Source organism: Chenopodium album, chromosome 1, assembly GCF_948465745.1.
Source record: "Chenopodium album chromosome 1, dcCheAlbu1.1, whole genome shotgun sequence".
Classification (NCBI taxonomy): Eukaryota; Viridiplantae; Streptophyta; class Magnoliopsida; order Caryophyllales; family Amaranthaceae; genus Chenopodium; species Chenopodium album.
The window spans coordinates 87,798,462-87,824,206 of record NC_137834.1 but is presented as its reverse complement, the minus strand read 5'-3'; the positions used below and the strand labels follow the sequence as shown (position 1 = coordinate 87,824,206).

Sequence of the window (25,745 nt, the reverse complement as noted above, 5' to 3'; positions counted from 1 at the left end):
ACCCAAGCCAAGGCCGAGACTTCACATATCCAGCTGGAGCTTAACGAGCAGAAGACTTCTTCATCCAAACTCTCAGAAGAATTGGAGAAATCTAAACAAGATTTGGAGGAGGGTCGAAAGAAACTGGCTAATGCTGAAGCCTTGCTCCGAGTCCGCCTTTACACCCAAGAAGAATATGAAATGGGTTACACAAATGGGTTTAAGGTGGCCCGGAGGTTGGCTCTCCATGCTGAGCCTTCGCTGGATTGGGCTAAGTGCGCGCTCTGGGTTCAGGATCCCGAGGATCCACACATGAAGTATCCTACTCCTGTTGAGTATGAAATCCTTCAGGCTGAAGCAGCCGAGGAAGAAGCTGAACTTAAGGAGCTGGAGGCTGAACATCGAGCCGCTGATGCCCAGGTAAGAGCTCAACCTGCCTCCTCTGCTGCTGGAACTGAGACTGCTCATGGGCCAGGCACTGCTGACCAGCCTGACCCTCCGGCTGAAGCGTAGGAAATCGGGCAGTCGTCTTCAGAGTTTTGCGGATTGACATGTGCTTAACTTCAGACTTGCCGCTTTCTGAATCTCTTTTTGCCTTATTTTTTTGCTTCAGCTTGCCTTGATGTACAAACAGTTTATTTTTGTTTCTGTACGTATTTCGGCAGCTGTTATTTTCCGCTTGTAGGCGGCTGCCGATATTGTCTTTTAGTTTGCTTGAACATTTATGCTTTTTAGCTCGTAATACGAGCATGATTTCGTATCTATGCATTTGATACTTCCCTCATACTGCTTTGCTTTGAATTTGCTTTTTTTTTTTTTTTTTGACTAAGTACAAAGCTTCAGCTTAGAGGTGTCAGCTGAGGCAGTCTGCACTTGTTGTGCTTCTTGCCCTCCCAGAAATTTGAAGACTTGCTCTTCAGATTTCTGAGATTATTCTCATTTTCCTTGTCTATTTTCTGCCAGCTTATGCTTTTGCTCTTGATAATCTGTCTATCTTAAAAATGGATATCTCAAACACAGGGCCAATTGAAGGCAGTATTTCAGATAATGGCTATCTGGGATACAGGGCTCAGTTAAGGCAATATCCCAGATTTGTCCATGGACTCATTGCCTTGCAGAACAAGTCTTACTGAGGTTTTCACCCCAGCTGAAAGACCAGAGTTCTTTAAAAAGGCGAGTTTATCGGCAATCCGAAACCTAGTGCTCTGAGGGCGAAGGTTTCGGATAGGGCCGAAGGAAACCCTTAGAGAGTAGATAGCATAAAGAAAAAGCGGATGAGTAAAAATTACAAAAGTTTGTAGAAAATGGTGGCTCTGAGGCCTTTCATTAATAATTAAAAATGTAATTACAAAGATTGTCCTGCCCCGAAGGGTTTACACATGATATTTTTTAAGTACATCAGCATTCCAGTGATTTTTCAGTTCAGTTCCATCCAACTGCCGAAGCCTGTATGTTCCTTGCTGAAGCTCATCATAGAGTTCATAGGGTCCCTCCCAGGCAGCTGAGAGCTTCCCATGAATTCGGTTTTTCTGTACTGCCGCAGCGTTCCGAAGGACGAGGTCTCCAATTTTGAGGGGCCTTGCCTGGACTCTTAGGTTATAAAATTTGCTGATCCTCTGCTTGTATGCAGCCATTCTGACTCGAGCCGAGTCTCTTGCTTCATCAAGGAAATCGAGAGATTCCTTCATAAGTTCCTCATTCTCGGCCGAGAAGTGGTGCACTCGTAGGCTTTCAGTACCGATCTCCACTGGAAGAACGGCTTCGACGCCATACACCAATTCAAAGGGTGAGTGGCCCATTGCCTCTTTTTCGGTCGTCCGAAAGGACCAGAGGGTTTCTGGGAGCTCCTCCAGCCACTTGGACTTTTGATCCTCTACCCTCTTTTTGAGGGCATTCAGGATCTGCTTATTTGCAGCTTTGGCCTGTCCGTTACTTTGCGGGTGGCATACCGCTGAATATGCCAATTTGATGCCGAACTCATCTGTATACCGCTTCAGCGGCAGATTATCGAATTGCCTTCCATTGTCAAAGACAAATACTTTCGGGATGCCGAAACGAGTGATGATATTCTGCCAGATAAACTTCCTGACAGTTTGCTTTGTAATGTTCGAGGTTGCTTCGGCCTCGATCCATTTACTGAAATAGTCAACACCGACTATCAGCCATTTTTTCTGGTATGCGGCATCCGGAAATGGGCCAAGGATATCCAATCCCCATTGAGCAAATGGAAGCGGATTCAGCACAGGCTGAAGCTCTTGGGCTGGCTGATGGATGACTGGTGTGAATTTTTGGCATTTTTCGCATTTTCTGACCAGCTCCTTAGCGTCTGAGATCATGGTGGGCCAATAGTACCCCGCCCTTAATGCTTTATGGGCCAAGGTCCTTCCCCCAATGTGGTTCCCACAGATGCCGAGATGGATTTCCCGAAGGATATAATCTGCATCCGTTGGTCCCACGCATTTCAGCAATGGGGCTGAGAAAGATTTTCTCAGCAGCTCCCCGTTGAAGACGATAAACCTTGAATTGGTCCGTTTCAACTTGGAGGCCAGAATTTTATCTTCGGGAATTTCTCCCCGAAGCTTGAAAGCTAGGATGGGATCCATCCAACTTGGCTTTTGGTCAACGCAGCACACTTCAGGTGCTTCGTCGACACTTCTTTCTCGGCGCACCTCCACTTAAACGGATCGGTTCAGCTCAATGAGAGTTGAACTAGCAAGTTTGGATAGTGAATCGGCTTGAGCATTCTGACCCCTTGGGATCAACTGAACTTCAAAAGTTCTCAGCTTTGCAATAACTGACTTGATCTTGGCAAGGTATGATATCATTGAGGGCTCTTTGGCCTCGTAGCTGCCACCAATCTGATATGCAACTAGCTGAGAGTCTGTCTTCAGACAAACATGTTCGGCTTCCAGCGAGATGCACAATTCTAGGCCGGCAATGGCCGCTTCATATTCGGCTTCGTTATTCGAAGCTTTGAATGAAAATTTTAGTGCGTACTCGAAGGACTTGCCTTCAGGAGAGGTTATGAGCACCCCTGCCCCCGAACCATTCACGGTGGAGGATCCATCCGTGAACACAGTCCAGGTTTTCTTTTCATCGTCTAGCGTTTCCTAGTACGAGCATTCGGCCAGGAAGTCCGCCAGAGCTTGAGCCTTTATGGCTGCTCTCGGCTGGTAGCTGATGCTGAACTCTGTGAGCTCAAAAGTCCATTTAGCCAGCCTACCAGATTTTTCCACTTTGCCGAGAACCTTTTCCAGCGGCTGATCAGTCGGAACCACTATCTGATGACAATCAAAATAGGGTCTTAACTTCCGAGCAGCTACCACCACTGCATAAGCAACTTTTTCAAGTAAAGGGTAGCGGGTCTCGGCATCCGTCAGAGTGTGACTGACGAAGTAGATCGGTTGCTGAATTTTATTTCTTCCCTCAGCAGCACTGCACTGATGGTGGCTGGGCTAACAGCCACGTACAAGTACAGGGGTTCTCCCTCTACTAGGCTAGCCAATGTTGGAAGTTGAGCTAGGTGCTCCCGAAGCTGCTTGAAGGCTTCTCTTTGCTCGTCCTCCCACACGAGCTCTTTTGTTTTCGGAAGTTTCAGGGCTTTGAAGAAAGGTAACCCCTTATCCGAGGCTCTAGAGATGAACCTCGAGAGGGCCGCCATTCTTCCGGTGAGCCGCTGAACATCCCTCTTTGTTTTCGGCTCGGGAAGATCGAGCGCTGCCTGCACCTTGGCGGGATTGGCATCAATCCCTCTTTTGCTGACCATGAACCCAAGGAATTTCCCTGACTTCACGCCGAAGACACACTTCTTCAGATTCAACTTCATTTGGTGCTTTCTTAGGGTGGCGAAAGTTTCTGCCAGGTCCTTAACATGGTCTTCATCCTTTTTGCTTTTGACGATTGAATCGTCAACGTAGACTTCCATGTTTCGGCCCTTTTGCTCGGCAAAAATTTGATCCACCAACCTTTGGTATGTTGCCCCTGCATTTTTCAATCCGAAGGGCATCATTTTGTAGTTGTACACCCCGGCGTTCGTGACGAATGCCGTTTTTGCTCGGTCGTCGGGATGCATGAAGATCTGATGATACCCAGAAAATGCGTCCATGAAACTAAGCAAGGCGTGGCCACTTGTCGAGTCGACTAGCTGATCGATCCTCGGCAAGGGATAAAAATCCTTCGGACATGCCTTATTTAGGTCCGTGAAGTCAACGCACATTCTCCAGGTGCCATTTGCCTTCTGAACCATCACAACATTAGCCAGCCATTCTGGATATTGACAGAGTTCGATGAAGCCTGCATCCAGCAACTTTTTGACCTCGGCTGCGATGTCTCGGTTCTTATTTGCGGAGTAGTTCCGCTTCTTTTGCTTAACTGGTCGACACGTGGGGTCGACATTAAGCTTATGGGAGGTGAGGTCTGGACTTATCCCGGGCATGTCAGCTGCCGAGAAATCAAACACATCTCGGTTGTCCCGAAGGAGTTGGATGAGTTCAACACGGACTTTTGGATCAAGATCCAATCCGATTGTAACGCATTTTTCGGCGTCTCCTTCGGTCAACTCGACCGTTTCGGTCTGATGGTCCAGCTCCATTGCCGTGGGGCTGGACTCCTCATTTTCTGGCCTGCTGTCTATGTCAGCAGGAGTTCCAGATTTTTTCTTTTTCGGCTGGCTCTCTGAGTCTTTTCGGCTCAGATGATGAGCTAGCCTTTTCTTTTCCTGGCCCTTTTTCTTTGGCCAGGTCTCCTTGAGCCGAAGCACTTAGGCCTTTCGGCTTCTTCGCGTTCGGTTGCCTATCTTTCTCCTCCTCATCCTCGTCGTCCTCTTTTGTACGACTGGTGGACGGCTTGAGGTAGTTTCACCTTTGGGCCTCCTTTTGGCTGCCCTCGATCCTTTCGGGGTAGCCGGCATCCGAGACATAGATCATCAGCTGATGGTATGTCGAGACTACCCCTTGGATCTCGTGAATAATGGGTCTCCCCATGATCACGTTGTACACGGAAGAAGCATCGATGACCAAGAATTCGGTCATGACGTTCCTGGCTGCCTCATCGCAGCCGATGGTGACAGGAAGTGTTACCTTCCCGTCTGGATAAGTTGAGGCCCCGTTGAATCCGGATACCGGGTAGGGTACCGGCGTGAGGTGCTTGGGCTTCAGCTTAATTTGATTGTAGGCCTTTCGGTCACCAACGGATCCTCGTGAGGGAACGTCACCCCTCGGCAGTCGGCGGCTGTGAACGTCATGTTCGGCACCGGCGACTGAGGAGGCTGAAGGATGGCGTTGTTCACCTGATGGGTCAGAGCCCTAAGGTGACGTTTGTGCTCCCTCCGAGAACATATTCCTCCCGAGATCACATTAATTGGAGGGAATTTTCCCTCAGCGTTTTTGCTGTTTTTTCGGGGGAAATCGAGGTCTTGCCGAGAGTCCTTTTCGGATTTCTCAGCCTCTTTTTTCTCGCGGTGATCCGCGATGTATTTTTTCAAGTATCCCTTCCGAACCATATCTTCGATCTGGTCCTTCAGCTGGATACACTCTTCAGTGTTGTGTCCCGGTGATTCATGGAACTCACACCACTGATTTTTATTTTTGCGCTGATACCACTCGGGGAGTGGTCTCGGCTTCCTATAACTCTGCTCTTCCTTCGTCACGCTGTAGATCTTAGCGCGCGGAAGGGCTAGCGGAGTATAAGATTCGTATCTGCCTGTGAACGGGGCAGATTTTTCCTTCTTCGGCTCGTTGGCCAAAGATTGCTCCGAGGCTTTCGCCTTTCCTTTCGTCTTCTGGCCTTGGCCTTCAGATGATTGCTTTTGTTTCCCACTCCCAGATTGGGGTTGGGACTTTGTTTTGTTCCACTCTTCGGCTCGGATGAACTTATCCGAGGCGTTCAGAGCCTCCTCCAGGGTCTGCGGGGTATGCATGACCATGAAGTCTAGGAACTTTTCAGGCTGAAGGCCGTTCTGCATTGCAAAAACGGCTAGCCCTTGGTCCAGCTGAGAAACGCTGGATGACTCGTTGCTGAAACGAGTCAGGTAGTCTCGGAGACTCTCGGTCTCCCCTTGCTGCAGGCCCATGAGCTCAGCAGTGGTCTTCTCTCGGCGGTTTGCCGTGGAGAATTTGCTCTTGAACTTGGTGGACAGGTCGTCCCACCCCGTTATAGAGCCTTCCTTTACTCCCTTGGAGACCCACGCTTGCGCGACCCCCTTGAGAGTGGTGGGAAAATATTTGCACCAAGTTGCTTCGGACCTTGGGCAAAGATGCATGTGCCCCTCGTAAGAGGCGATATGGTCCTTCGGATCCGAAGTCCCATCATATGTAATGTGCGACGGTATTTTAACCGTAGGCACGTGCTCTTCCAGAATCCATTGTTCGAATGGAGAACTGGTCGGTAGCATCACGACCTTGCCTTTGTTCCTGGCCGAAGGGACCGTGCTCCGCCCTCTTAGAGAGGTAGGAGTGGTTTTCGTCCCTGGCTGGGAATTTCGGGCCTTGGCTACAGGAAATGAGAGGCGGCTATGCACACTCGGTTCCCTGCCGCCGAGTCGGTCGAGAACGCTTCGGCGAAAAATCTCAGGTCGCTCTCGGTGAGCAGTCTCCGGCCGAGAGGCTGAGCTGCTGCTCTTGTGAGTTTCTGGCCGAGAGGTAGAGGATCCTTTGAAAAATTGAGGGTTCTTTTTCCTCTCCCTTTCGGTCCTCCAGGTATCCTCTTCCCACTCTTCCAGCTCCCTGAAGGAGGGAGGCTTCCCCCCTCTTGGTCGAGCTTCCTCCGCTGATGCCTGGTATGCGGAGGAGTTCGGTCACGAGGTGGAGGTATATTTTGTGCCCTCATTGCCTCCATGAGCACCGCCAGCGCTCTTGCCACTTCTTCCGAGCTGGGCCCCGTTAAAGGGGTCCTCGGCTGAGTGTGAGAGTGAGAGCGGATGGTCAAAGGTTGGCTTTGAGGCACTGATTGAGTCCTACGATCGGACTGACTTCTGTTAGACCGAGGAGGACTCGATCTATGATGAGAGTTGTGAATTACGGGAGAAAGGGAATCCTCCCAGTACGATCCTCCCCCCGAACTAGCACCCTTAGAAGAGTTCCGGTCCGGCGAAGGTGATGGTGTAGGAGTTTTAGGCCTTTCGCCCGCTCCTTGACTTAGTCTTTTGTTCTTGCGGTTCTTAGCCATTGCTACTAAGATTTTTGCAAGATGATTTTGATTGGCTTAAAGATTTTTTGAAAGTCCTCCCCACAGACGGCGCCAAATTGTTTCGGGTGAAAATAATGGGACCTAGCCGAAGGTCCGAGGAAGTGGATGAAGACTAATCCGGTCCAAGTGATGTTGGGCCGAAGGTTTCCTACACAGCAAACACACGTAAACTGGCCTCGGGGGTGGATCCGAGGAAGACCCCTCCGATGCCGAAGTCAAACAGTGTTTAGAGAGAGAAAGCTATGCAAGAGATTTCATGCTTGAGGCTTTTTTTTTTGAATCCCTGACAAATGATGTAATTGAAGGCTTTTATACCTTAGCATACAAAGAGAGGAGGATAATTGGGCCCCAAATAATCACGGGCTGACCATAACAATTTGGACCAATTGACTCATTGCTGACTTGGCTTAATTGGAGGCTTGGGCCTTGACCTTGGAATATTGGATCATTTAATGACTAGGCCCAATTAGCTTAATTGGACCCAAACAATTAATTTGCTATTTTCCCCCCTTCAATGGTCTTATTACGGTTCATGTAAATTGATCATGTCGAATTCACTCAAGTTCGTCCATTGAGTTGGGTTGATTTTGGATTGGATCACAAATCTTTCAAATACTGTAGAAGTTTTTCAAAGTCTATCTGCGATTTTAATTGTAGAGGTTTGTCACTTTACGTCTTTACCTACTCCGTAATGCTTTACAACATTGAAAATATTACATATACTTCCCCCTTTATCGTCATTATTGTTAGTATTTCATAATACATAGTATATTCATTTTTTTTTTTTTGAAGACATACGTAGTATATTCATTTTATAATTTTAGATAGTACCTCCGGTCCAAATTACTCGCAACTTTGGGGTATTATTTGTGAGATATAAAATATTCCAAAGTTGCGAGTAATTTGGACCGGAGGGCGGAGGTAGTATTAAAGAAACAATTTATCGCTTAGCATTCCCTTTTATCGCCATTATTGTTATTTTAAGCAAATCAAATTTTATTCAAATCGAATTATCTCATGCATTAACACAGATATACCTGCCAATAAAAATCTTAATAAGATACTTTTATACCAACTTTCTATTTTTACCATAAATACCCATTTCAGCATTACCCAATAAATCCTTTTCGATGATGTAAGTTTTCATGTTAAGATTCCCTTCAACCGAAATGAATCTTTCTCTATCTATCTCAACTCCTTGAAGTTGACAAAACTTCTCATCTTTGGAAATTTGAGTTATCCAAAGGAAAAAAGGGGGAAAAAAAAATCAATATAAATAAAAAAAAAAAGGGTCCAAAACTAGTATAAAGAGTGGAGAGAGAAAGAAGAAGGGTGAGAAAAACTGCAGGAAAGAGAAGTCAAGATCAAAATTTCAGAACATGGGTAGTCAAGAAGATGAGAGATTGCTCTTAGAACACGAACGTGGCATTTTACAGGTTTTAATTCCTTATTTTTCTCTCAATTTCATTTATTATCTTCATATTTGAGATTGCTGGAGCTAAAAGTCCCAATCTTTTCAGTTGATTTCTTATTTTTGAATTGGTTAATTGCTAATTTGATTGATTGTTAGATTACCCTTTTCAATTTGATTAAAGGGGATTCATAATCAGGATTTTTTGTTTTTGTTACTTTCTAATTTAGGATTATTAGTTGAGATATTGACAGTTGCGTGTTCTGTGCTTATAGTAGTGTGGTTTACGTTAGCTATTGAGATCTTGAAATTATGGATTTTGATTGATAAAGAGTGTAATTTTAGGGTTTTGATTGGAATTTGAATTTGAATTTCTTATTAGAAAGGTGATAATGAAATGACTATATATGTTGATCAAGTGGAAAATGAGGATAAGATATACGAAGTACAACAAACTGTAGGGTTTCTCTTTTAAATTGTTATTGGATACTGGCTTAGTGAAAATCTGACAGTAGTTCATGTTTTACAAGTTGCAACAAGTATTGTGTTGAATAGCTTGATTCTGGAAATTTGCAGCATTAATTAGTTGCTAATTATTTGAATAAATTGTAATGAGTCTTATGACAATTTACTTTAGAAGTTTAGATTGAACCAGTTTTTGAGGATATTGCTACTGGTACTATATGATGCTTTGGTGATGAGGAGGCATGACTTGATGTAGGAAACTTTATAGTCGATGCATGATGCATTATCTTTATAGACCTTGGTCTAATTGTTCCTTGAATTAGACTTTGTTTTACTCAATGTGTCTTTGCAAATTGCACTTCTTGATGCTGCTGATGCATCGTCATTGACGTTCGGAGTGTAATAAATGTTTTGAACGTACGTAACTCTAGCTCTTTGTTTCTGAATTTTGGTTGCTGTTCTATAGAAATCCTTTTGCTACTTCTGACTTTTTCTTTGTGCCGTCTACAGGATAATGGTGAACAATATACTGGAGATGGCTCAGTTGATCTCAAAGGGAATCCTGTCCTGAAAAGCAAAACTGGAAATTGGAGAGCCTGCCCCTTTATTCTTGGTATATGAGGATGCTGGCTTTCATTTCTTTGGGAAGCAGGAGGGAGGGGGTGGCTTACATTCTGTGTGATTATTCTGCAGTGTTAACTTTCTAACAATTCTTCTTCTCTTTACAGGTACAGAATGCTGTGAGCGTCTTGCTTACTATGGTATTGCCACAAATCTTGTCAGTTATCTGACAAAAAAACTGCATCAGGGAAATGTCTCTGCTGCAAGGAATGTTACAACCTGGTCAGGAACTTGTTACCTAACGCCACTTATTGGAGCGGTCTTAGCTGATGCATATTTGGGAAGATATTGGACGATTGCTGTGTTCTCCACAATATACTTCATTGTAATTCTGCATTCCTTTTCTTCTGCTCTTTCTTTCTACTTTCAGTTTCTTAAACTAAACTCAGATGACATTTGTGAGACTATACTTAAACTCCCCCCCCCCCCCCCCCAAACACCAGGTCTCCCCCACTCTTATTATAATAAAAATTTGTTCTCTTTTGTAGGGGATGTGTACCTTGACATTATCTGCGTCAGTTTATGCATTAATGCCTCCTGAATGCATAGATTCATATTGCCCTCCAGCTTCTCCAGCACAGTATGGAGTATTCTTTTTGGGCCTTTATCTAATTGCATTGGGGACTGGAGGGATTAAGCCATGTGTATCATCTTTTGGTGCTGATCAGTTTGATGATACTGATGCCAACGAGAGGGTGAAGAAAGGATCCTTTTTTAATTGGTTTTATTTCTCTATCAACATTGGTGCGTTAGTATCGAGTACACTTATTGTTTGGATGCAAGAGAATGCTGGATGGAGCCTAGGCTTTGGCGTTCCAGCAATATTCATGGGAATTGCTATTGCAAGTTTCTTTTCTGGAACTCCCCTCTATAGGTTTCAAAAACCTGGGGGAAGCCCATTGACAAGAATGTGTCAGGTTGTTGTTGCATCATTCCGCAAGTGTGAAGTAGAGGCCCCCCAAGATAGTAGTCTCCTGTTTGAAACTCAGGACAAACATTCAGCTATCGAGGGAAGTCGAAAGCTGGAGCATACTGAAGAACTAAAGTAATTTTTCTTGTTTTTTGTTACTTTTAGATTCTTGTATGTAATGGATCATGATTTTTCATTATGATCCAACTAATCTGAGAGGAGAGAAGAATTCTTGTATTGATTTTATTGTCTGTTCTGTTTTTTTTCTGCAGGTGCCTGGATAAAGCTGCTGTGGTGTCGGATGCTGACATGAAAAGCGGGGATTTTTCTAACCCCTGGAGATTGTGCACCGTGACACAGGTGGAAGAATTAAAGATCTTGATCCGTATGTTCCCTATATGGGCAACTGGAATAGTTTTTGCTGCTGTTTATGCCCAGATGTCAACTATGTTTGTTGAGCAGGGAACGGTGATGGACCGAAGAATTGGATCCTTCACCATTCCGGCAGCAACATTATCCACTTTTGATGTCATCAGTGTTATATTCTGGGTCCCGGTATATGATAGCTTTCTCGTTCCTATAGCTAGGAGGTTTACTGGCCAAGAAAGAGGGTTTTCAGAACTACAGAGAATGGGTATTGGCCTCTTCATCTCCATTCTTTCCATGGTAGCTGCTGCTGTAGTGGAGATCAGACGTTTGCAGATTGCCAGGGAACTGGGTTTGGTTAATGAAGATGTTCCAGTCCCAATGAATATCTTTTGGCAAGTACCGCAGTACTTCTTGGTAGGGGCTGCGGAGGTGTTTACCTTTGTAGGGCAATTGGAGTTCTTCTATGATCAGTCACCTGATGCCATGCGAAGTTTGTGTAGTGCACTTTCTCTCCTCACAACATCACTCGGTAATTACTTGAGTTCGTTGATTCTAACGATTGTGACAGCCATTACAACTGCTGGAGGAAACCCAGGATGGATACCCGATAATCTGAACCAGGGTCACCTCGATAATTTCTTCTGGCTGTTGGCTGGACTGAGTTTCTTAAACATGGTGGTGTATATTTTCTGCTCTCTGAAGTACAAACAGAAGATGGCTTCCTAGGGAACCTTGCTAGCCTGCTGCTACTGCTGGTGTTAGTATACAACATTGAACTTCTAACGCTTCAGCTGAAATCGAAGGGCTGTATTATAGTTAGATAGGAACCCCTTTTTTTTTTCCTTATAACAACTTCAGGCAAATCGAAGTACTCGTATGTTTTTTTCACATGAATATAATTTGCTCTTTGCTATTGTATTGGATTAATTTAATTAATGAACCACAGTTTCTATGATTGGAAATTACAACCCGTTCATGTTTACCTCCTGTTTCAAGCAGCTTCCTACTAAGATCATAGCTTGGTGGTAATCACAACTGCTTATTACTGCTTGATATGTCGAATTGTTGAACAATACTAATCTACTACGGAGTACTAAAGATTAAGCGGTTGTGATTACCAAGCTATGATCTTAGTAGGAAGCTGTAAAAGGAGCACGATGCCCGTTACTCCATTATACACAGCACAAGATTGTACTGCATATGGTACACATTACACCCACACCTAATTTTTGTACATTTACTTGCAAATGTAAAATAAAATTTTAATATTGATAACTTTGTTTTAATTACCATGAAAAGCTTTTGTATAAGTAACTTCCAAATTTATTACTCCCTTTTAAATTCTTATTTATGAATTTTATTAACATCACAATCTCAATGGAAATCTTCCCACATATATCAACACTATAGATCAACAATCAACATTAGTTGATAATAAGTAATGTGACTATGAGTCCAACATTAATGGAAAAAAAAAAATGGATACAATGTTTAATCATTACTATAAAAAATTAAACACAAGCAAACAAATGATTATAACTTTGACGAAAATTGATTTACATTCATAATAAAACGGCTTGAAGTTCCCTCTCAAAAAATTAAAATAAGCGCTCCAGGCTCATAAAAAAAATAAAAAATAAAAAATAAAAATAGGAGTTGTAGTTGCAGAAGAAGAAGAGAAGAAAGGCGATGAATAGTACAGATGATCATCGATTGCTTCTAGAAGATTCTCATCTGCAGGTCTCTCTCTCTCTTCTTAGTTTCTAGATTGGTTTTGATCATTATTTTTTCTGTAGCAATATAATCCATTTACCCAAATTTGTTGAACTTCTAAATTGCTGATTTTCTTCGAATTCTGTATTATCTTTGCTCTGTAACTTGAAGATGGTGTTATCTGTGAATTAAACATTGTTGGTATTATAGTAATTCACCCTTTTGAAAATTAATTGATTTGTTGCAATTTTGTCTTTTAATTAAATTTGCCGACTTTGACCATAAATTGTCAGAATTTTATGGGGTGCTATATTGTGAAAAATAGGTTAATTTATTACATAAGATACTATTTATCAGTATATATGTGTATAGTTTTACACTGATATAATTGGAGCTGTTAAATCAGGTGTCAAGGTTGGGTCTTGTTGGGTTAAGTCATATCAAAATTTGGTCATCTTGGGTCTGTGTGTCTATACAGTTTGAATTCGGATTTGGGTCACTTCGGGTTTGGTCGGTTTGTTCTCGGGTTGAGTCAATTTTTGATAGCTCTAGAACTAGAAAACTATGGTTGAATTTGGCAATGTTTGGCAGAAACAATATTTGTAGGGATTGGTAAAGTATTTTGACATATACACCTATACTTTATTTTGTTTATAGCTTATAATTCACCTTGAATCTTGCATTATCTTGATAAAGGATTTAATAGAAGCTTCTAATATTCCTATAGGAAGTGTATTAAAAGCTACTTGTATAACTCTGGCTTCCTTCATTTTTGGTAATAAAATTCTGGGAATATATGTGAATCTGCCAATAGTAAACTATTCACGGATCGCCATTTCAATATGTACTTTATTAATTGAAGTCTGGGGTTGGTTCTCTAATAGTCTAATGTGTCCTCAAAAAGAGGAGCCTGATTGCATGAAGTTTATAAAGCATCATAAGAAGTATTTAGTTTTGAAGTTTCTGTATGAAGATTGTGATTTTTATTGTTGCTCATCTTCTTTCGGTTTATACCTGTGGAAATTATGTATTGGCAAGGAAATCTAAGAAAACAATACATATGACTGTAAAACCAATGTATTAGGTTGTGATGTTTGTACATGTTAACAACCAGAAAGATTTATGTCTGATAATGATACCCATTATGCTATTCATGTATATCAATATTTTCTATGATGTTCTAATTACTTCTATTAGTCAAAACCTACATATAAGCAATACTGTCCTTGATTGCTCCGCACTAGTTTCTCTCCTATAGAATTTGAATGGATCCTTGCCTGATTCTGATTTATATTTTATATGCTCAGAAAGAAAACAGTGAACAATATGCTGGAGATGGGTCTGTGGATCTTCAAGGGAATCCTGTTTTAAAGAGCAAAACTGGAAACTGGAGAACCTGCCCTTTTATACTTGGTATGCTAGCTAGTTTACTTGTTTCAATTCAGTATCATGTATGCTGATAAGTCTCAATACCACAATTCTACTTGCAGGTACTGAATGCTGTGAACGTCTTGCATACTATGGTATCGCAAAAAATCTTGTCAATTATCTGAGTGGAAAATTGCATGAAGGAAATGTCATTGCTGCAAGAAATGTTAACACTTGGGCAGGCACGTGTTACCTTACACCTCTTCTAGGAGCTTTCCTGGCTGATGCATACTGGGGAAGATATTGGACAATTGCTGTCTTCTCCACAATTTACTTTATTGTAATTTCAGAATCCCTTTTGTTTTTCCCATCCTCTTACAATTTTAAACAATGGCATCTTGAATACCAGCAATATTTGGTTTTACCTAGTTGAGTATGCTATGTGGATTGATTTCTCGTTTACTAAGTTTTGATTTTACCCTTTTTCTTCTGTAGATTCTGCTGTATTAATATTGTAAGTGATGTGGTCTTGTGCCTTTTTTTACAAATTATAGGGAATGTGTACATTGGTCCTATCTGCATCAGTCCCTGCCTTTAAGCCCCCTGATTGTGTGGGTTCGATCTGCCCTTCAGCAAGTCCAGCACAAAATGGCATATTTTTTGTAGGACTTTATCTGATTGCATTAGGAACAGGAGGGATTAAGCCTTGTGTTTCATCTTTTGGTGCTGATCAGTTTGATGATACAGACCCTAGTGAGAGGGTAAAGAAGGGATCATTTTTCAACTGGTTTTATTTCTTTATCAACATTGGTTCACTTGTATCAAGTACTCTTATTGTATGGATACAAGAAAATGTTGGGTGGGACATAGGCTTTGGAATCCCTTCACTATTTATGGGAGTTGCTATTGCAAGTTTCTTCTCTGGAACTCCTCTATATAGGTTTCAAAGACCCGGGGGAAGTCCGTTAACAAGGATGTGTCAGGTTGTAGTTGCATCACTCCACAAGCGTGAGTTGGAGATTCCACAAGATAGTGCCCTCTTGTATGAAACCCCAGACAAGCTTTCAGCTATTGGAGGAAGTCGAAAGCTGGAGCATACTCAGGACATGAAGTAACTTTCACATCTCTTGTTTCCAACTCTTTTGTCATTTTACTCTCCATTTGGCACACTGTATATGTGAAAGCTCAATACCATTGTGGGTATTATTGCTGCAGGTGCATTGATAAAGCAGCAGTTTTATCCGATTCTGATGCACAAAGTGGGGACTCGTACGATCAATGGAGATTGTGTACTGTCACACAAGTGGAAGAATTGAAACTCTTGATCCGCATGTTCCCTATATGGGCAACAGGAATTGTATTTTCTGCTGTTTATGCGCAGATGGCAACACTGTTTATTGAACAAGGAATGGTTATGGACAGAGGAATTGGAAGATTCACCATTCCAGCAGCTTCCCTTTCAACTTTCGATGTCATTAGCGTCATCTTTTGGGTGCCGGTCTATGATAAGTTTCTCATTCCTGGAGTTAGGAAGCTTACTGGCAATGAAAGAGGGTTCTCAAATCTACAGAGGATGGGTATTGGCCTATTTATCTCTATCCTTGCCATGGTATCCGCAGCCTTGGTGGAGATCAAGCGTTTGCAACTTGCAGAAGAGCTGGGCTTAGTCAATGAACATGTTCCCGTCCCACTTAGCATCTTCTGGCAAATACCCCAGTTTTTCTTAGTAGGTGCTGCAGAAGTATTTACTTTCATAGGGCAGCTCGAGTTCTTCTATGACCAATCACCTGATACAATGCGAAGTTTATGTAGTGCCCTCTCTCTTCTAACTACATCATTGGGAAATTACTTGAGCTCTCTGATTCTTATGATTGTGACCGCCATTACTACTGCTGATGGGAAGCCTGGATGGATTCCTGATAACCTAAACAAAGGTCGTCTTTATAACTTTTTTTGGCTCTTGGCTGGTCTCAGCTTCTTGAATCTGTTAGTGTATGTATTCTGTGCCATGAAGTATAAACAGAAGAACACTTCATAGGAGTCCCACTGAAAGGTATTAACTACAATGATATTATTTCAGCCTTTCTAGCGTTGCTGCTATTGTTACTGAATACTTGTATGTTTTATATCTGATGGCAAATGTTCTGTAATATAGTTCGGTTGAATCATGTTGTCTATACCGTGTATGAAATACTATGATTCTTCTTCAAATGTATAGTGAATGCATATTTTTCTTTCTGTGATTTGGTTTGAGTCACAAGGTTGGTCTCTTGTTATGTGAATGAGTTCCTAGATGCTAATGTTGAATGGAAGTTTGTAATCAACTTTTGTCACACGAGGTATTGATCATCTAGATAGCGTTATCTTTTCATTATTCCATATTTGTTACGTATAACGATTATTCATCCATTACTCATTTAGGGGCGTGGGGCGGAGTTGTTAAGTTGCTTTCTCACCTCCATGTCAAAACAAATCTAATCAAATTACTTCGTATGTAAAACGTTCATGTTCCAATTTTAGAGCACTCACATAGTCACATACGTAAGTGTTATCATGACTTTTTGATTAACCATTGGGTAATTCCGTAATAAAAATCCTAGCGAAAGAGACATGACCATAAATTACATCGCTTTCAGCCTGGGTAACCTTTTCGGAAGGAAGAAGAGGATACTTCAACTTGACCCTTAGTTTTTGTCTTTTGTTAACCCCTCTTTTCTCTCTTTTGGTAAGAAGATAATACAACATCTTTTATTCTAAACGAAAGTTACTAAAGCTAAACGCAATAAACTGTGCAATTATCATGCCGTTTTATTCAATCCACACATTTTTTTTCATTTTTAGACTTTATTTTAGTAGGCCATCTTAAATTTAAATGTTAAATATCATGCAAGTCAATGTCACAAATTGCTCCACACGTCATATCATGACTTTATGTCATTTGTTATTTAATGAAAATACGCTAAATATTAATGTTTTATGTATTATACTAATTATTTTATATTTATTATACAGTAGAATTTGAGAACGTCAATGTTTTTTAAAGTATTTTAAACTCAAACTATGGTGGATACAAGTTTGAAGGCAAAGTGGATTAAGAAAGTAATTACAAGGTTTAGAGAGAGAAAGAAGACATTAGCAGGTTGCTTAAGAAATGGGTACTCTTGATGATCAGCTACTTCTTCTGGAAGATGCACTTCTTCAGGTATTTCCACTCTCCTGTGTTTTTTACTCTTTGATTTACCTCTTTCTTTGTTGAATTTCCATACTTGGTTTTTTTATTATGTCTTAAAATTGTTGTTTGTTTGGAAATCGGAGTTGGTTCAATTACTAATCTTATCTATGTAGCACAGAAACGACTCGGGTTTCGGGTTGGGGGTGTCTAGCTTAACATCATTGTAGGAGGATTATGTTTGTTTACTGAATTTTTTGTTTAGATATTATGGATTAGATATGGGGGTGGTATTTTGCTTAAGATATGGTTTTTGCAGTATCCAAGATAATTTATTCTTATAAGCATAAAGTATTTATTTTATTTTCTTTATTCACCATTATAACTACTTCCTCTGTCCTTAATTGTTTGCTCTCAAGCCATTTTTTACTTCGATAATATTTGGTTGAGTGGAGTTGATGGATACGAGGCAAAAGTGGCCGGGCCAGTTGTGTGGTATGTGGTCCCCATGATCAAATCCGGAAATGGAGCAATTTTGTAGAACAGTCTTAAAAATGGAATATTGAGTTTTCTGACTACCTCAAGCTCAAGAAGATGGGTACTCTTGAGTCTTGCTAATCAGCTACTGCTATTGGCCTGGATTCTGACTGGCTCATGTTCATGCCAGGCAAAATTTTGCATGAGATGGCCTTGTCAATCCAATTGGCCAAATCTCATACGCTGCCTGTGTCCGATTATAAATTATTTCAGTTGTAAAACTCACTCTTATACTTCCTTGCATTAAGCTAATTGAGTCAGTGAGACATTTGACTTGTAGAATTCTTGGGTTTTTTTTTTGTTTCGGCAAGAATGAATTCTGAAGTATGTATCAATCTTAATCCTGTTAGATAAAGTTATTAGTCCTTTGAAAAGTGTCAATCTAGTAGACAACTTGGACGGCCAAATTACTGAACTGGTAATCAGGAGTTATTTATGTACGCTTCTTATGAATTGCTAGCCAATAGCCATTGACAATTGCAGCTGATAAGCTGAGATTTCTTTTGATATCTACTTTGTTCAAGTTGACACCAGTATCGACTGTGAAATATCCGCTGTTTAGAGTCTTGGTAATGCTTTGCAGATTTGAAGGACTACTTCTCTGCTCCTGATCTGTATATATATCTTTGTAGGAGGAGCATGGTAATTTAACTGCTGGAGATGGCTCGCTAGATTTTTCAGGGAAGCCTGTCCTCAAGAGCAAAACTGGAAACTGGAAAGCCTGCATTTTCATTCTTGGTGTGTTGGACTGCAGAATGCTAGTATTTGTGCAACATTAAATATGTTTTTACAAATGCTCTAATTACAAGTCCTAACTGTTTAACCCTCCCCTGCCTCCTTTCCCCTTCTGTGCACAGGTAATGAGGTCTGTGAGCGTCTTGCCTTCTATGGTGTCAATACAAACCTGGTTAGCTATCTCACCAAAAAATTGCATGAAGGAAATGTCTCCGCTGCAAAGATGGTCTCCACCTGGTCAGGCACATGTTACATAACACCTCTTATTGGAGCTTTTTTGGCTGATGCATATTGGGGAAAATATTGGACGATTGCTGTGTTCTCCATGATTCATTTCCTCGTAATTTTTTATTTTTTCTTGTTCGCTCTACTTTTTCTGCATGTTAGGCTAAAACTGATGAGATCATTGAATATTCTTCATCAATTTTATCCTATTGACTGCTATGTGCATTTGCTATCATGCATCGTAGTGGCAGTATCAAATTAAAATGATACTCCCTTTGTCCCTGAAGTAAGCTCAACATCTTTTTGGCAGATATCAAGGAGAAAGGGTGGTGAGGGGCCCAATTTTAAAGAAAAAAATAGAGGAAAATCTCAATGAATTGGAATGCCAACTTCTTTGTGGAATTTCAGAAACTACAAGATGTTAACTTCTTTTAGGGATGGAGGAATAAAAGACACGTCCAACCCCCGCCCCCTTCCTTATATCTCTATTAAGTCCCTCTTTCTCATGACATACTGTTCTTACGTTTGTAGGGGATGTCTACTCTCACCCTATCTGCATCATTTCCGATGTTTAAGCCTGCTGAATGTGAGGGTTCCATTTGCCCTTCAGCTACACCATCACAGTATGCAATATTATATGCAGGGCTTTATTTAGTTTCACTAGGAATGGGTGGGATTAAGCCATGTATCTCTTCGTTTGGTGCTGACCAGTTTGATGATACGGACCCTAGTGAGAGGGTACAGAAGGCATCTTTTTTCAATTGGTTTTATTTTGCTATCAGCATTGGTTGCCTTATGGCAAGTACTGTAATTGTTTGGATACAAGAAAATGTAGGATGGGGCATAGGGTTCGGAATTCCTGCCTTATTCATGGTTGTTTCTATTGTATTTTTCTTTTGCGGAACTCCACTCTACCGGTTTCAAAGTCCAGGTGGTAGTCCATTAACAAGGATATGGCAGGTTGTAGTTGCATCAGTGTTGAAATTCGAGTTGGAGGTTCCACAAGATAGTAGTCTTCTGTATGAGACTTCAGACACACATTCAGCAATTGAAGGAAGTCGAAAGCTGAAGCACACTGAAGAAATGAAGTAATTTTCTCATCACTTGCATCTTTTAGCTTTCTTATTATTTATGTATCACCAATTTCCTTTGAAAAGTATCAAATCTTATAAGTTATAGAGAAAATATAGATAAGCTTAAAGGACTGTTTTTATATAATTTAGCAAGTCTGAATTGTCTGATTCAAAAGTCTCTTTCCCCTCTTGCTCTTGCATATCTGTAGTATGTAGTATGCCTCTGTGCGATTAAACATACCGTGCATCTCTGCAGGTTCCTGGATAAAGCAGCTTGTTTGTCAGCTACTGAAATGAAAACAGAGGACTTCTCCAACAGTTGGAGATTGTGTACAGTAACACAGGTCGAAGAGCTGAAGGTGTTGATCCGTATGGTCCCTATATGGGCAACTGCAATTGTCTTTTCAGCAGTGTATGAACAAATGTCGACTACTTTCATCGAGCAAGGAATGGTCATGGACAAAGCAGTAGGATCCTTTACAGTCCCAGCAGCCTCCTTGGCAACTTTCAGTATAATGAGCATCATTTTTTGGGTCCCTTTTTACGATAAGATTCTTGTACCTGTAGCCAGGAGGTTTTCAGGCAAACCAAAGGGTTTCTCCGAGCTGCAAAGAATGGGTATCGGACAAGTTATTTCCATTTTCTGCATGCTAGCTGCCGGTATAGTTGAGATCAGACGTCTAGCAGGCCCAGTTAGCATCTTCTGGCAAATCCCTCAGTACTTCCTGATGGGGGCTGCAGAGATATTCTTCTACATTGGTAAGATGGAGTTCTTCTATGATCAATCACCCGATGCCATGAGAAGTTTGTGCACTGCATTTTCACTCCTAACATCTTCATTGGGAAGTTACTTGAACTCGCTTGTCCTAACAATCGTGACAGCCATCACAACTGCTGGGGGGAAACCCGGGTGGATACCTGATAATCTAGACAAGGGTCAGCTTTATAATTATTTCTTTCTATGGGCTGTTCTTAGCTTGTTGAACCTGTTGGTGTACTTCTTCTGTGCCATGAAGTATAAACAGAAAAGGGCTTCATAGGAATTATGCATATTGTGATTGAGAAGCAGTAAATATTCAATTATGTTGCATATTTGTGATGCTAAAAACTCTCAAATTTTCAAATCTCAGCAAGTTTTTAATTTCTGAGTTAATCAAATTGATTGGTGGTGAGACTAGTAACCCTCAAAGAATATACCTGAGATGAATTTTACAGAAAATGCATTTATTATTTATACTAGTATTATCATTTCTATATTTGCTTTAACTTGTCCCTTTTCCCCTTTTTCTTTAATTTAGTACTCCGTACAAGCTAACTATATTCTATTAAATCGCAGATGAGGACATAAGTTTGACCATACAACAATGAATTTTTACGATTTTTACATTTTGTTACTTTACACTATAATAGCTAGGAGATCATTATTTTTTTGGTCCAAACATCAAACTTTTGTTCGAACTTCCTTTTTATTCGGCCTGTTTTAACCATCTTGATAGTGTGATTTATGTTTACAACTTCATGAATGACTAACCTCATATAATGAAGGTATTCAAAATGTGAAAATTTTTGGATACTCAAAAATAGGCTACCAAGATAACCTTGATTTATGAGATTGCTTAGTTTCACAATTGAAATCATAGTAAATTTCACAATTTATATCAAAAACAATTGTACATATAAAAGTGTTTGTATATACGTACATATATATATGTATACATTTGTAATATGAATTTGTATTTAAAAATTATTGATTGGAGAATGTACACGATGCATTGATGGCAAATTTGTACTCCATATGTTAAATTAGTTTGAAAATTATACATTAATACAAGTACATTCAAATAGCTTAAAATTATATACTAAGTATAATTTTTTATCGACACTCATATATGTTACGTAGTAGCTTGTATATCTTTACAATTTCAATTGCTATAATTTGTTTTTTTTTTTTTCTTTGACGGAGTTGCTATAATTTTTTGACATTTTACAACTACTAAGTAGTATAAAAATTTACAAAAATTAATTTTTATAATTAAAATAAATATGGTACTCAGTAATTTCAACATTGATTATTAGAAACAAATAAATAAATAAAAAATAAAAAGGGAGGGGGGGGGGGGGGAGCAAAATCCCAAATGGATAAAAGTTAAAACTAGGAAAGAAAGTTCTGGAAAGAGAAAGGACATTTTCTATTTCTAAATGAATCCATTTTCGCGCCTATATATACCGCCACCATAACCGTCACCTGAATCCACACTCCCACCATTACCCTTTTTCTCTCTCTAGAAAACTTTCTCTCTCCTCCTTTGAAGCTCTCAACAATGGCGTCTCAATTTCAGGTCGTCATCTTCCTCTTCGCAATTCTCACCTCTGTTTCACTCATTTCCGCCATTGATACAACCTCCTCCACCTTCACATTCTCATCATCTTCCTCCTCACCTTCACCTTCACCTTCTTCGCCGCCATTTCCGTATTCCTCCTCCGAAGCTCTGAATCAACCTCAGTTTCTCTCTCCTCTCACCGCCATCACCAAAATCCTCAGCGATCTCGGCTTCCACGAGCTCGCAACAGCGTCGCACTCGCTCTCTCTCTCCTCCGCCTCACACCTCCCGTGGCTCGGCCCTATCACAATCTTCGCTCCGGTGGACTCCTCTGTTCGCACCTGTCCTTCGTGCTCGCTCGCTCTGCTTCTGCAAGAGCACACCGTCTCAGGCTTGTACCCTAGCGATTACCTCAATCGCCTCATTTTCGGCACGAAAATCGAGACGATTCTCCCCGGCCGCTGCCTCACCGTCACCTCCGCCGCCAACTCCACCGCAATCTTCATCAGCGGCGCTCAGATCACTCGTCCAGACCTCTACATCGGCGACCGCGTCATCATCCATGGCCTCCAAGGCTTCATCTCTCACGTCTCGCCGTACTCCTGCTCAATGGACAAGATGACGTCACTCAATCTTCCTCATCCTAACCCTGCCATGGCGCTCAACCGCGTGATGCTCGCGGAGGCGATGATTCGTCTCCGAGTAAGCGGTTACAGTGTCCTCGCCCTTGCAATGCGTATCAAGTACGCTGAGCTTGTGACTCTACACAACATGACGATCTTCGCCGTCGACGACTCCACAATCTTCCACGGCGGCCACTCCTACGTTCACAGCGTCCGATTCCACATAATCCCTAACCAAATGCTAAAACTCGCCGACCTCGAATCTCTCCCAGTGTCGACGGTTTTTCCGACGCTAGAATCCGGCGAAACTCTCACAATCACCACCCCTGGCGGTGGCGGTGTGATGTCTCCGGTAAGAATCAACTACATCAAAATCAAGTACCCTAACCTAATCTACAATTCCAAGCTTGTCATTCATGGACTCGCTTCTCCTTTTCCTCACCTCCGCCAATCGATTGCTGTTAGTACTGAACGGTCAGGATTTTATCCGATTACAAGCGGTGAGTATGGATCTGGTGTGGGAGATTCCGCTTCTGTTGATGTGCGTCAATCTACTGAGCCTGCTGCTCCTTCTCCTGTGATGAAATCAGTTGTTGAGATGATTGATGATATTCATCAAGGTCTGTGATCTGTTCATCTTCTTAGTCCACTAAACTTGATGAATTAGGTCTATTTTCTGTTAATTGCTGTTTTAGCCTGATTTTAGGGTTGCTAATAATCTTTGTTTTTAGTCTGAAATGAGTGTAAACATCGGATGTAATTAGATTTCTAGTTGAAGAAATCTGTAGTTAAATTTTGATAGTAATGAAGTTTTGATTTGGTAGAATAATTTTTGTACTCTGTTCTTATCTTTGTAACTCTGTTAATTACTCTGTTTTAAGCGTTGATTAGCAAATAGTTTAATGAAGCTCGCTTGACTAAATATGAAAATAATGTTTCTTCAAAAAAAAAAAAAAAAAAAATGAAAATAATGGAATTATGACATTTACAACGGAATTTGTGTGGTTTGTTAAATTGTTATGAGTAAAGCAAATCATTGTGGCAAGGATATACAACAGATTCCCTATCTTTTTTTTTTTTTTTTTTTTTTTTTTTTTTTTTGAAAGAACAGATTCCCTATCTAACTAAAGAGTGGTTAGTGAAAAATCTGAATATGCATGGTTAGTGGACCATAATTTCAATACAGTATTAATTCAATAGAATTTGTAAATAACTAAATATTGTTAGTATTTGGTGTGCTAAATGGACCTTAAAAAGTTCAGCTATTTTCATTTTTTTTTACATCTCAGATCAGCTTGTTAATTAATGGGATGACAATTGTCAATTTGTTCAAATTTGTTGCGCAGATGCAGAGGGAGGCAAACGAAGTAGTATATATATATATATGGTAGGACTGTAGGAGTACCATTTTGACAAAAAAAAAAAAAAAAAAAAAGTGAAGGCAAATTTCTAATGTGAGTTATGGAAGAGAAATAATGATTGGGAGGGTTGATAAATCAACTATGACACAAGTCGCCTTACTCAAGCATTTTAAAAAAAAAGTTAATCGTATTAATAAAATGTGATTTACTTCGTATATGCTTTGTATTATGATTTATTTACATATTAATAGAATAGGTCTAGCTAACGTACTTTGTATGTGCCTTGTATTATGAAATTGATTAACAAAATGCATACAATCTATAGGGAGCTTTTTTGTTTTTGGGGTGTGGGGGAGGGATATATCCCATCCATTGCAATCTCACTATGTTTTTATTATTGACTTATACATAATTAATCTTCGTTCAATAGATTTTATGAGAATTAACAACATATCTTTTATTTTATCTGGTTGTCATGCTAATGATTATTGCCCTTGACGAAAACATTCTATGATGGCCTTCTAGTCTCAATATTTTACATTGGCTTAATGAGTCTAAGTTTGGTTGGTGGTTATTCTATTGTGTTGATACGCCTATAACCATCCTGCATTTATTCATATATATTGAGCTCTCATATGTCAAGCATTATGAACTTCATCATATAAGAAAACGTTAGTCAATGCGAGGCTCGGGGTCTAGTAATCTGCAATATTCATTGGGATTGTTATTACAAGTTTAATTTCTTGAAAGATCAATTATTTATGAATGTTAACATTCTATTTACTCTCATTTTCACACTGCTTAATTACTTACTTTATTTAACGAGTGACTAACCATGTAAAAAGATAAGAAACTTGTCTTTATTATTGCATCATGAAAATCAAAATATTTACAATAATGTCATTTGATAGACGTCTTATGTAGGTGATAAACTCGGGCCGAATTATGTCGCCCTGTAGGCAACTAGGCATTCACTTTTTAACACAAAAATAACATTATTTCCTATTCTTAAAAATAAAAAATAAAAAAAAGGGAATTGATCTATTGACATTGTTTCTCCGTATTAGCTAACACTCGCGTCTGTGGAAACGAAACAAAGAAGCCGCAAGCTAAAAAGAAGAGAGAGAAAGAAAGCGGAGAGAGAAAATGGAGGTTCCAGGTTCATCGAAGAAGATGATTGCAACCCAACAAGAAATGGTGGAAAACAAGGTTCCAATCCCTTACAGAGATCAATGCGCACATCTTCTGATCCCTCTCAACAAATGCAGACAATCCGAGTTTTACCTTCCATGGAAGTGCGAAGATGAGCGCCATGTTTATGAGAAGTGTGAGTATGAACTCGTCATGGAACGTATGCTTCTTGCCCAGAAACTTCGCGAAGGCCAGAAGAATCAACAGGGACAATCCATCCCTCTTATTCCCAAAACTGCTAATGCTTAATTCTTCTTCGTTTTTGATTGGGTATGTTTCCGATCGTCTCTTTTTGATTTTGTTGTTTTTTGCTAAATTAGGGTTTTATTTTGCGTTTTATTGTTGATTAGATCGATTTGAGTTTTGGGTGAATTCGTCAATTAGGTTAAATGTCTCGATTGGTGTCAATTTAGGGTTTTCGATGTTATTGTATTTAATTATGCTATTTCTAGGGTTTTGTTCTGTTGTTATGATCTGATTAGGTGTTTC

General features: G+C 40.5%; 4 protein-coding genes and 1 pseudogene across 4 annotated transcripts; all 5 read left to right on the top strand.

Annotated features, from left to right (window-relative positions):
• The first annotated feature begins 8,305 nt into the window (after positions 1–8,305).
• Positions 8,306–11,908, top strand: LOC145561269 (protein NRT1/ PTR FAMILY 8.3-like). Its single transcript, XM_081621840.1, has 5 exons — positions 8,306–8,600; positions 9,551–9,653; positions 9,769–9,986; positions 10,150–10,706; positions 10,844–11,908. Exons 1-5 carry the CDS (start codon positions 8,544–8,546, stop codon positions 11,664–11,666), a joined length of 1,758 nt encoding a protein of 585 aa, XP_081477966.1. The 5' UTR covers positions 8,306–8,543; the 3' UTR covers positions 11,667–11,908.
• A 611-nt stretch (positions 11,909–12,519) lies between these two features.
• LOC145625064 (protein NRT1/ PTR FAMILY 8.3-like) lies at positions 12,520–16,264 on the top strand. Its single transcript, XM_081678147.1, has 5 exons — positions 12,520–12,680; positions 13,961–14,066; positions 14,144–14,361; positions 14,576–15,132; positions 15,237–16,264. Exons 1-5 carry the CDS (start codon positions 12,630–12,632, stop codon positions 16,057–16,059), a joined length of 1,755 nt encoding a protein of 584 aa, XP_081534273.1. The 5' UTR covers positions 12,520–12,629; the 3' UTR covers positions 16,060–16,264.
• A 518-nt stretch (positions 16,265–16,782) lies between these two features.
• Positions 16,783–20,999, top strand: LOC145561253 (protein NRT1/ PTR FAMILY 8.3-like). The gene is made up of 5 exons (XM_081621839.1): positions 16,783–17,223; positions 18,360–18,465; positions 18,585–18,802; positions 19,219–19,775; positions 20,017–20,999. Exons 1-5 carry the CDS (start codon positions 17,173–17,175, stop codon positions 20,798–20,800), a joined length of 1,716 nt encoding a protein of 571 aa, XP_081477965.1. The 5' UTR covers positions 16,783–17,172; the 3' UTR covers positions 20,801–20,999.
• Positions 21,000–21,888: 889 nt separating this feature from the next.
• LOC145625056 (fasciclin-like arabinogalactan protein 21) lies at positions 21,889–23,332 on the top strand. The gene has a single exon (XM_081678140.1). It carries the CDS (start codon positions 22,082–22,084, stop codon positions 23,330–23,332), a length of 1,251 nt encoding a protein of 416 aa, XP_081534266.1. The 5' UTR covers positions 21,889–22,081.
• Positions 23,333–25,211: 1,879 nt separating this feature from the next.
• Positions 25,212–25,505, top strand: LOC145638359 (NADH dehydrogenase [ubiquinone] 1 beta subcomplex subunit 7 pseudogene; annotated as a pseudogene).
• Positions 25,506–25,745: the final 240 nt, after the last annotated feature.